The sequence below is a fragment of the Condylura cristata genome, unplaced genomic scaffold (genome assembly GCF_000260355.1).
Source record: "Condylura cristata isolate star-nosed mole 26May11 unplaced genomic scaffold, ConCri1.0 scaffold00007, whole genome shotgun sequence".
Classification (NCBI taxonomy): domain Eukaryota; kingdom Metazoa; phylum Chordata; class Mammalia; order Eulipotyphla; family Talpidae; genus Condylura; species Condylura cristata.
In genome coordinates, this window is record NW_004567108.1 from 32605277 (window position 1) to 32617892 (window position 12616).

The window sequence follows — 12616 nt, forward strand, 5'->3', positions numbered from 1 at the left end:
ATATACTATTAAATTTGTGGCTATTTAAGTTTGTGATCTCACAGTCTATAGGTCAGAAATCTCGTTTTACTGGAAGGCTTCTCTGTTCCAAGTCTCACCAAGCTGAAATTAAAGTGTGGGCAAGTTAGGCTTCCATCAGCAGGCTATGGGAGACAACCTTCCATTGAGCCTTTGTGGGTTGCTGGGTAGGATTCAGCTCTTTGGCTGTAGGAGTGAGCCAGAGAATGCAGCCACATTCTTAGGCCCTAAGGATTAGGGTCTGGGTATCTTTGGGGGCCATTCTGCCTGTCGCAAAGGGGAAGAAATTAGATGACTCTAATTATGACTTCTCTTTCTGTGTGCCAGTAGAAAGCTAAAATACTTAGAAAGAGATGAAAACTTCCATCTCCAGCACAGAAAAGGTTTTAAAAAGTAGAACAATGCCCAGAATCTATAGTGATTAACATTTTAAAAAACAGTATATTATTATTGCTAGCATCTTTCCTTATCTTTCTCTTTAGATTTCAGTATTTTGAAATAATGTACTATTTGACTAAAATGTTAGTTTATGGTATTGGAAGACCACTTAATGGAAGAGATCACAGATGTGCACTATAGCCACATGGTCAAGTGGCCTAGTAACAATTGGTTTAAAAACAGTTTACCCAACCTCTGAAATGCATATGAAGAAAATGCTTCTTGAGGACTGAATTTTAATAGAGGAATGCTAAAAAATGATGTCATAAATAGCTACATTGCATTTTTAAATAGAAGCACTTAATCTGCTATTCACACTTTCTCTTAATGACTCGTAATCATTTTGACAAAGTAAAACTAAGCTCAGAATTTTGTATGATCAAAATTACAACATCCCTAAGCACATATTTGAGGTACATATACAGATGTGAAGATATTACTTATAATCTATCCTTAGTGATTAAAGCTGAATACAGAATTCATGGAGACTGATTCCTGGACCACACAACCTGGCTACTATTCTGAAAAGTTTTCTTAAGGGACAGAATCATCGCTAATAGTTGCTTCCCTTTTATCTATCCTACTTACCTTGCTTTATGTTAGCATTTTATAGAAATAATCAGCCAATCAATACTTTCTTCTGCTACTTGGCAAACACCAGCTATACTACTTAAATCACCACCGCTTTGCTACGATATATATTTCTAGGTGCGCAGGGGCACATGTTTATTTTTTTATCTGTTTCTGGTCTGCCCCTCTTTGGATTCCTGAGGGTTGAAAATAATTAAGATTTCGTAATTTAAAAATAGGCCTCAACAGTAGCATAACAGCCATGATAATGGTTCTCCAGACTCTAAATGGGTTAAAGTGGTGTTTGACTGGAGGAAGAGTGATGCTAAAAATGAACTTGAATAACATGATTTTAGACTTCTAGGACTTAAATTTCCACAGAAAAAGTGTGTCTTCATAGTATGAATCTTAAAACATTTTAGATCTTGCTTTAATGAGCTCAGAATTCTCTCTGCATTTAATCTTAAATTGTAGGGGTTAGTTTTACTTCTTAAGTTAGCATTTTGTCTTACAGTTATTGACAAAATGAATGGCTTAAGACAATAAAAGTGGAAATCCCATATGATCCAGGAACACCTCTACTCGGTATTTACTGCACAAATTTGAAAACACTAATACAAAACAATTTAATGCATGCCTATGTTCACAGCAGCATTATCCACAGTTGCCAAATGACAGAACCATCACAAGTACCCATCAATAGAAGATGGATAAAGAACTGTGGAATATGTGCTCAATGGAATATAACACAGCTATTAAAAAGAATGAAATGTGTCTTTTGGGACAGCAGAGGACAGATTGCTAGGTTATTATGTTAAGTGAAATGTCTGAAAGTAATAAGATTCCTGTGTGGAATATAAACCAAAAAAGGGCAGTATTGGCAGTGCACATGTGTTTAATTTATAATTTTTTATTTACATTAAAAACAAGTTATGATATTGATAGAAAGTTTCTATCGCCTACTCTGATTTTTTTTTACCAATTACATAATTATAATCTTGTTACTGTTTATTAGATACACCAAATATAGAACTAACTCCTATGTTCCCCAAATTCTATTTGTACCCATTATTTTTAGTGATTCAGACATGTTCCATCACTTAAGTGCTCTATACTTCATTTAAGAATTACATTATTGCTAATTTTTTGTTTACTTTGAAAATTTCTTACTATAAATCTACTGCAGTGAACATTTCATGCATACTGTTTGTCTTATAGCTCACAATTTTATCTGGATAATATCTGAAAAGAAAGCTCAGTTAATTTTTTATAGTATGTGATATAATTTATATATGTAAAGTACTGTGTGTAAGCTGCCAGGAAACTAGTAACTTAGAAAAATTCTGTTCTGGCAAGATTCCTAAGCACATTTCCCTAGTTATCAATAATATTATGACTCTTTACCTCTTAACAGAAGAGACTTCCCCCTCTTCTTAGTGTTGGAAAAATAATCCAGGTATGAAAATAGGAAAGGTTCATATCATTCTGGCAGACTAAGTTAGAAACAATAGCTAGGTATAGAACTGAAATATTTGAGAATTATAGTCATCAAGAAAACATATTTCAAATCTTTAGAAGAGAAACATATCTCAAGGAACAAAAATCAACACAGTATCAGACTTCTCGAACATTAAATATCAAAACCAGGCACTTAAATACCAGACAACAGTGGTAGTTATAGTCTGATGAAAGTCAGCAGAGATGGATTTTCCTGTTTTGGGGTTTTGAGAAACAATGTTCTCTATGTAAAATTTAAAGTTCATGAATAGCTTTTAAAATACCTGATAGTAAGAAATTGAAGTTATTTTTAATGCTGAAGGTATATTACAAAATGGAATGTAGAGGGTCAAAAGTTATTTGTGAAAGAACAGATCATGAATACAAAGTTTATGCTAAACCTCCACATTTATAATAAGAATTAAGAAATTGAAGAGGAATAGGAAAAGTAAGTTGACTTGGTTATATAAGGAAATATTAGCATAAAGAAAATTTCTTTCCTAATTTTAAAGGACTTTTCATTTGATACTTATAAGATTTTACTGCTAACAAGTTGAAGCAGTTAAATAAAATATAAAAAAAAGGGATGTGAGATGATTTAATATATGAATACAAACAAAAGGAAAGCTGAGCTTGCAATATTAATTTCAGACAAAATAGATTCAAGGCAATGATTATAAACCTGACAAAGAAAGTCACTTTTAATAAAGGATAGAATCCACAATAAAGACATAGAGGTTATCAAAGCATGTGCAGTGAACACAGAATGAAAGTAAGGCAAATATTGATAGAAGCCCAAGGAAAAATGGACAAACAATAGTTGTAGGGTGTTTTATATAATTATAATGTTTAGATAGATAAAACAAGGGGACAGAACTGGAGATATGAAGATATCGAGCAAGCGGATAAAAATGTAGATCAAAAACATGGGTATTTTGTTAAATATGAAATTTGGTCACTGGCTAAACCACAAAAGAATCCTAAATACAGAAATTGAATGTAGTGCATTTTATCTAGACACCATTGGGAAAGTATTCTCTACTCATCCTCTTCACACTCATCTCCTTTTAGACCTCCCTCCAATTTCTGATAATTGTACCATTGTTTTACCTATTCTCTTCATAAAAGATTTGCCTGTTCCATCACGTACACACTTTATATTAAATAATTGTATCATTAGAGAAATGTTTTTCTAGCATCTTTAGTAAATAAGTTATTCAGTGCATCAACTCTTGTTAAAGGCCAGTTATGCAGAAAATAAAATCATGATACAGTTGATTATTAAGCAAAATTTTACTATCTCTGTTGCTTTGAAACCTCCCTTCAGAAGAGAGGCTTTCTACTGGATGTCACTGGTGACATTTAAGATTAAAATTAAGGATACTTTCATATTTTATTTCATATTTTTATTTAAGAAAAAAATAGAACACTTCTCTGTTCTTTAAAACAGGGAATTAGAGATGATAAAGGTATTTTTAAAAATTCAGTGAAAGAAAGGAAAATGGTGCTGGACATATTAGAAGGGAGAAAAATGTCCCAAAGAAATACACTAATTATGCCTTCTGACAGGTTTAAGTACAAAAAAATTCAAGAGGAAAATGACACACAGACTAAAAGATAAATATATGTAAACATGAAGATTTGATAGTGACTCTTTTTAAAGTTTATTTTATATATCTTTAGGGAAGCAAAAAGTTGTTCTATAATTTAGGTCATTTGAAAACAGCCAATTTAATATTGCGTTTATTTAAAGGTGTCAATTATTTTAAGTAATCACAAAATAATTTTAAAATAGATACATTTTTAAAAGCACACAAATTAATCTAGTAGAAACAAACCAATTATAATTAATATTCTTAAATTCACCCTGATCTTATATCTTCAATTTAGTTATACAAAGGATTTTAAAGCCATCATTTACATTAATTTCTCTCTCAAAGGAAAAGTTGACCCTAAATAATCATGGATATATTACATAATAATTATCCATGGTATTCTAACAGGAATTCACACAAATCCAGGGAAACTAATACGTAGTAGTAGTTGAAGTTATCTACTCTCCTTTGCTGTAACAATTTCTTGTGGCTCCTGAGTCCTAAGATAAATCCTTCTCATGAGTTGGAAGTAAACTTGACACAAATCTCCAATTCCAGCAATGAAACCAAAGAATGTGTGACTTTTTTCTTTTATATAAAACCCTTAATCCACAAAACTGATTATAAATTAACCTAGTTTCAAAGCATTATTTATATTGCTTCTATATATAAATTAGCAAATTATTTAGTTTGAGAAATATACTTTATAATGCTTACAGAATATCATTTAGTTCACCTCTGTAGTAGCTTGTCAACCCAGTATTTGTTAGCGCCCAAAGGGTATACCAGAAGTTTGAGTCTACATAGTGCAATAAGTGGGGAAATTACCCATTGCCAGCATAATCCCAGAAAATTTAGTTCAAAATGTTGTTTCCAAAGTACAGTTTGAGCTGAAATGATCTGGACTAGTGCTATGTGTTGGGTAAACAAACTATTAGTATTCAGTTCACTCTACTACACCAGGCAAAGATTAGAAATTACCTATCACATGTTAAAACTGAATCATCAAACTAGCTATATAACAACATTCAAAAGATCTCTATTCTTATGTCCAAGGTATGACTATCACTAGTAAAATTCCCATAAGATTCTTATTCCTCTGAGAGGGGGGAGATGAAGACTGTAAGACTTTGAAATGTAGGAAATGCATGTAATATTTTGAAATGTAGGAAAGATGATTTCAATAAAGAAAGGGACAAGTTAAAATCAGTTAGTAGTCACTGTGAGCTGGATAATCAGTTTTTTCAACTGAGTTACTCTTTCAACTTTTATTCATCATACTTAAAATTACAAACTATCACCTTTATTGGGAACACTATCTCCTACTTCTCCTTTCTCACCATTTTTCAGAGCTTACAATGGTCCCTGACAACATGTATTTTCAATGAATGTATTAAATTTTAAGTTAAAAAAATGAGTCATTTTAAATGAAAATTTCACTTGCTTAAATGTTCATTTATCATTGATTTCACTTTATAAATAGCTGAAAGAATTGAAAACATAATACTGTGAAGAAAAAATCTTTACATAATATTTCCCAACAAAGAAAAAATAAAGGAGGCAATGACTTATCTTTATCTGATGAAATTTCAGTGTAGCTGTACATGAACTTTTTTCCTGTAGGCAGGCAAAGGCATGTTTTATACACACTATATATACTATATATACTAAGTATATACTATATATACTATATAGTATATGTACATATATATACCATATATACTAACTACATACTATATATACTATATAGTATATGTATACTATATAGTATATATGTATATATAGTGTGTATGTGTGTGTATATATATACTGTGTGTGTATATGTATATATACTATATAGTATATATATTCAGGCAACTAAAATTGAGTGAGAAATACAGCATGTTGGAGCCATCCTAGTAAGTTGCAATTCTGTTTTGTATACATTTCTGTAAAAATCACATGAGCACAATAGACTGTCAAAGAACATAGAACTAATCTTTCTTCCTAAACTGATGATATTATATTTAAACTACAGGAAAACAAATATTTGCTGGTAAATTCCCCTTACTTTGGCATCGTGTATTAAAATTTTACCCCAAATTTAAAATGAAAACAGCAATTTGCCTTTCATTTTTAAAAGCATGAATGTTAAAGTAAAATGGAACAATGTCTGGCAAATGGTTGTTATCAAGTAATGTACACTAAATGAAATTGCCTGTCTTTTATTATATTTTAAGCATAGATTGAGGCTTCATCTTAATATCCAAGACATTATTTATCCTTTTATCCTGACATCATTATCAAGTGTTTAGCTTTGGGTCTCTATATGGAAGCAGCATTTTAGGTAACCACATTTACATCTAGATTTCCTCATGGATTACTAAAATGATTTATCTTCATTATTAATACAAAATACATGATTTGGTGTTTTTTTCAATTTATATACAAATATACTGAGATCGTATATCTTTTAATGGAATATTAATGCACTAATTAATGTACTGATATACTAGGTGAGGACATATTAGATCCAGATTTGATTTTGTGTTCATTTTATAGCTGAACTGTCAGCTTGTTGCTGAGCTATCTGCAGCATATTCTAGTCCCCTTTTTTACTATTCTTAGTATCTATAATATGTCTACCCAGGTTGAAGAAAGAAATCCATAGTCGTAGAGCAGATGTATTATTCTTTAAAAGAATTAAATCTAAAACTTGGATTGATCATAAAAATGCTCAGACTTTTTCATACTCCAGTACCATGAAGTCATAGGATTTCATTTAAAAAATTGAGTATTGTTATTGATACCAACTCTACAAAACTAGTTACTTTCTCTTACTCAGTCTCTTAATTTTTCTCACTACTTTTGTTACAATTATATTTTGACTACCAATTGTTTATCAGAAGGTGAATTTAAGTATTGTTACCTCTAGGCCGACAAATAATTACACCTATTTCAGACAAAAGCATAATCTAAAGAAAGTTTTTTACAACTCCTAAAGCCACCATTTAACAGTCTTGGTACCTCATCTATCTGTTAGTGATACTGCCATTTTCATTGCCTTTCAATAAAGCATTTGATTAAATTTTTATCACTTTGTCTATTTGCATTTTATATATCAAACTATCAACATTAAAGTTTCATGACTTAAAAGATACCTGTTTAAGCCCAATCATCTAGCCACTCATATGCTAAAGTAAGTGCTGAATCTTAGTTTACCTCTGGAGTGGGGGAAATCACCAGTATTTGTTTCTGGACTTGAAAAAACTTCCCTTGGTACACTTGTATCATTAGTCTTGGTTTTGTGCCTTCTCTATAATGACATAGGTTTGTTTCTCCTTTATTTGCAGAGTGCTGCAGCAGCGCCCAGCCCAGTGCTAGGAAACATTCCCCCAGGAGATGGCATGCCAGTAGGTCCTGTGCCACCAGGGTTCTTTCAGGTATTCAGACAAACGCGAGGACTGTTAAGCCATAGGCACTCCTGCTTGGTTGTACTTAAAGATATAAAGGAGAACAGGCTATTTTTAATGCCTAAGGGATATAGAACACTGCAGCCAACTCTTGATTATTCAGAGACTGGTTATTTGGTGTATAGATTACTGCTTCCAATGTTTCCTTTGTTGTTAAATTTTTATTCACTTATTTATTTTGCCATTTCATTGTTCAATTAAGAGTGAGTTGAAATGCAAATTAGCCCATTAAGTTAATTGTGGCAAAAATTTGGTGTGGGAGAAGTGGCCTCAAGATGAGATTCTGAAATATGTCGATTTTAACCACCCAAGCTTCCCATGTCTCCCTTAAGACTAAAGATCATCAAGACTTGGCTGTACTTTCAAAATATCGCTGAACCATAATGTATTCATTTATTATTATAGGCTCTATCAAAATGTTTGAGAATCTTTGTGGTTTTTAAAGTGGAATTTTTTAAAAACCAATTTAAATTGGATTAAAGATATGTGTTAATATCTTAAAATTTCAACAAGATGATTATTGTTTTCTAATCTAAACATCAGATTTTTTTAATAAACCCTTAATAACACCCTTTGAAAAAAAGGGAGAAATTTAGGACTTGAGGGTATTACTATGTTATCAGTGAATTCCATAGGTCCTGACTTGTCACTCCAGTCTTTCATATTTTCAAGTCCTTGATGATCATTTGCTAATTAATTCATGTCACTTCTATAGAATAATGTTCATATAAATGTGAAAATGGAGAAATAAAATTGTCACATTCCAAAGTACAACAATTGAATATAAAGGTCTCAATTAGTCTAGTACCAACTCTGAAGTATGCAGTCCTTTAGGATATAATGATTTGTTCCCAAGAGTTTGGGAATATTCAGATCATCTCCAGCTCATTCTGTCTTAGGGACTTTTTCTCTGAAACATGATAGAATTCTTGATAATTAAGATAATAATAGCTAACATTTAATCACCTTTACTGTGACAAACTTTGTTCTAAATGCCTCACATACATGAACTCTCAGTCCCTGCAATAACTCTTGTTGTGAAGTATATATTACCCTTCCCATGGTGCAGATAGAAAAACCAAGGCAGTCTTAGAAAGTGACACAATTGGCATTTGAATCAAGGCTTTCTAGACTTCTGTCATTGAATTTAGCCTTTTAAGTTGATAGCTGATCATTCATAAAATATTTAGATTTTTCTGCTTGTAGTCTTTTCTTTTACCAAATGTAAGTTGGAAGTAAGAACAAATTAGAGAATTTATATTCTTGAGTATTCTCTAAGTGGCACTTTTTAAAAAGAGATGAGTTAAGTAAAGATATTAATCCCATACATTCTTTCCTTTACTTTTGTAGAGTGAGCCACTCTCCCCTTAGTTTGTCTTTTGCCTGAGTCTTGTTAATAGCTGAAACAGTTGACTTTGTCTTAATTATTACAGTGTGATAAATAATTGATTAGATGTACTTTCCTGTAGCTCATTGTCTAGCCAGAGAGGCACCATTAAACATAAAAATGTGATATAGCAAGATACATACTGTAACAGTATAAACCTGTGATGACCTAGAAGACAGTGATAAAGTTTGCCAAAGTTGGAGGTAAGAGTAGTCTGGAAAAATGTGTTCCAGGGAAATAAACAAAGGAATAATCCAGAAAGTAGACACACTAACAGTAAAAATGTGGATGCATCCAGGTGACTTGTACAGAGGTGTGCATACTAATAGGACAGAAAGTAGGCAGGAGTGCCTAGAAATGAAGCTGGAGAGCTGAACTGTGGCATAGACGGGTCTTCTGTTCCCATGGTAAGGACTGGATTGTTCGGGAGGCTTGTAGGCGCTGTCAGAGATCTTGAAGAATGGAAATGACCAATGCAAACTATAGAGCGGATGATACAAAGTATGAAATGGATGGTATAAAATATAGAATTGAATGATACAATTATATACAAAATCCCTGCCATCAAAGAAAAAGCTTACGATATGTTGAGAGAGAAAAGGCAATTAGAGCATAGGTAGAAGATGGATATATTAAGTTAGAATGTGCTCCTAGAGAAAAACCAAACCACCAAATCCAATCTTGACAAGGGCACTGTCAGGGGTTACTTTCAAAATAGTAAGTGATGCTTTAACTGGCAAAGGAAGCAGGGAGGGAGTGAAGGGATATCCCAAGAAGGTGGAAAGTTATAATGACCTAGTGGGTAAAGGGGGGAGAAACCCAGTTTTTAAAAATGGAGCTTAATTAGCTAAAGGACAGGAGCTGATGAGGAGGCTCTAGAGAAGGCTTATAGGTTAGTTAAAAGTTTCAACCTAATCTTAAGGATAGTCATAAGCCATTAAAGGATTTCAAGCATGAGAGAGGCATGTTCATTTTGGCAGTTTTACAAACATCACTTCAGTTACAGTATCTAATCAGCACTACAAAAGGACCTGTCTGAAGGCTGTGGGAGGCTTACTTAACAGGTCTTCATAATAATACAGGTAAGATTTAACGATGGCCTGGACTAAGGTAGTGGCAGTGGTACAGGTATGGAGTGAGATGAGCAGATTTGAAACATAAATGTGGGCAGCACAGAGTATGAGTAAAAGAATTCAAGAATAATATTGACTTCTGACCCTAGCCTGAACAAATGTTTGTGTTTTCTGAGATAAGGAGTACAAAATGAAGGTGCAACAGATGAGGTTCCTGAGGGCCTTTCTACTAGAGATATCTGTTGGGCAAATGGCCTACAGACTTGAGCCCAGGATTAGTAGTGTAGGCTAGAGATAGAAATTTCAGGATCATCATTATATTAAGGGCACGTAAAAATTATGTGAAGTAACTAGGTAGAAAGCACAGGATCAGAAATATGAGCATGCACAACAGAACTCCAAAAACACTGACACGTGAAGATGAGAAAAAGCAAAAGAAATCATTAAAGAGACTGATGCAGAGGTAGCAGTTGGTTGGCTATTAGAACTGGGAAGAGACTTTCTAAAGACTAGTGGAGACTTTTCCAAAAGAGACCTTTCCAAGAGTAGTGACATTTGGACAAGAAAAATAGTAGCTCATAGTTCTAGATTTGATTGATAAGCCTTAATTGACTAACTAAATTAAGGATAGAAAGTATTAGATGAATCAGAATAACTCCAACTGTGGGTCTCTGGATAATTTTAAAAACATCGAGTTAAAAAAAAAAGGGAGAATAGAAAAGTGTTAGCTGTGTTTGAGTTTGATACTTTTTATTTTTCTTTATCGAAGGAGACTATTCCAGCTAATGCCAAATACTCTTACCTTATTCAGCAGGCTTTTAAATATGTCCAATCTCCCTAGAAATGGCTCTCAAACTATCAACTATTTCCAAAAGGAATAGGCTATTAATGTACTTGGGTACATGTAGGATCAGACTACAGGTTACTCCCTACATGTTAGCATGTGCTTCCACAGAGGTCAAGTTGTACTTCACTTTGTGACCATAATGCGGTTTGTTGGTAGCGGAAAAAGCATTGCCTGGCTGCTGCCTCTATTCAAGTCCAAATCCCTGTTTTAATCCAGTTCAAAACAGTACTGTAAAAAATGTCGAAATCTAAGACACTCTGATTGCTAAAATGGGGCACAATCCTGATAATTAGTTCAGAGCAAGACAAGGAAGATTAGTAGCAACTGGGAAAGAGCTGACTATTTCCTGCTAATAGTAAGGTCCCGAAGATTGGCTGGGAAAGAAACTCAGGTTCTCCCAAACCAGACCTCAGATGACAGAGAACCCTGGTTCAGAACAGACTTAGAGGGATGCTAGTTTTCTGTCTGTCTGCTTGTAGCTACAAAGTTCTAGAGTGATTACCTCCCATTGCCTTTGACCTTTAAGTAGAGTATGAGAATAGTTTTGAATCTCAATTCTTAATGAGGAAATGCAAAGCTTATTTGAAGGCAGCTGACATGGAACTAGGCAAGAATTGAATTGTGTTGTGCTTACTATGTTTTTAATGAATAACTGAAAGAATAATTTGTAAATAGAACATAAAGCACAAACAAATAGTTCCTGATCTCTACTCATTTTGCGATCATCTTATAAAAGCTACATTAGAAACAGTTCTAAATAGACACCCCTTTGTTTCCTGTTTATATTGCAAAACAAACCCTTTTCCATTATAATGCAAGTACAGACTTAAATATATCACTGAGAGAAATTGTAACACTAAATTTGTGAATTTATAACATCTACATCTGAAAAATTGCAATTATACTCTAAAATAAATAATTGATATACATCATGCATTTAAAGGCCACCCTGGATATCAGTCTTTAGTGACTGTTTATGACAGATACTAGATTTAAGACATTTTAATCAAAATCGAACTCTTATTGCTGAGTAAGAGGCTAGTAAGTAAATCAATGGAATTAGTTGGTCATACAAGATATCAATTTAGTAGAATAAAGTTATTTAAAGAAAGACACAGTATTATAGTGATTTGTATATAAAACTCTATGAACGTTCAAGTGACCTACCATAGAATTAATGAACATTAAAGCAGGTTTCTCAAGCTGAGAAACCTGACCTTCTAGTGGAGTCAAAGGAAAGCTGATAGAAGCTGCCATTGTTTGAATTCTCATTTGGAGTAAAATACTGTGTGAGCACACATAGTAGGTAGATAGAACTGTCTGTACTGACTCTCCTGTGTCTGAATCTTAATTTCATTGTATGCTAAGAAATGTGAATTATGTATTAAAATGTCAATCTATTATTTTCTCAAATCTAAAAAAGAGGATTATTCCTATAATTTTCTCTAGCCTAATTCTATTTTCTTCTTATTTATGTATAGTAACCAAACGTTTAGAAAAAAAGCATAAAATAAAGCATTTCATTTTGTGTTTAAAAAAAAGTTAATTCTACTACCTATGAAGTTCTGTCATTATGGATTTGAGGAAATTAACAAAAGTGTTCCTTGTGAAATTACTATAACATACTACATTAAAAGAATAGACATTTCTTCAGTGAAAAATGTTGACATTTTTTCCCTTCTGTTTCTTATGTCAGAATACTTTTAGGAAGAAAACATCTTGCTTTATTAATAACTCTA

At 32.8% G+C, this 12616-nt stretch overlaps 1 protein-coding gene across 2 annotated transcripts in view; it reads left to right on the top strand.

Moving 5' to 3' along the window:
• SSBP2 (single-stranded DNA binding protein 2) overlaps nucleotides 1-12616 on the top strand; it is a 245209-nt gene that overhangs the window by 166974 nt on the left and 65619 nt on the right. For both annotated transcript variants that reach the window (XM_004678159.2, XM_004678160.2), the window contains exon 5: nucleotides 7451-7540. In XM_004678159.2, the coding sequence (XP_004678216.1) occupies nucleotides 7451-7540 (90 nt within the window). The remainder of the gene's footprint in view (nucleotides 1-7450; nucleotides 7541-12616) is intronic.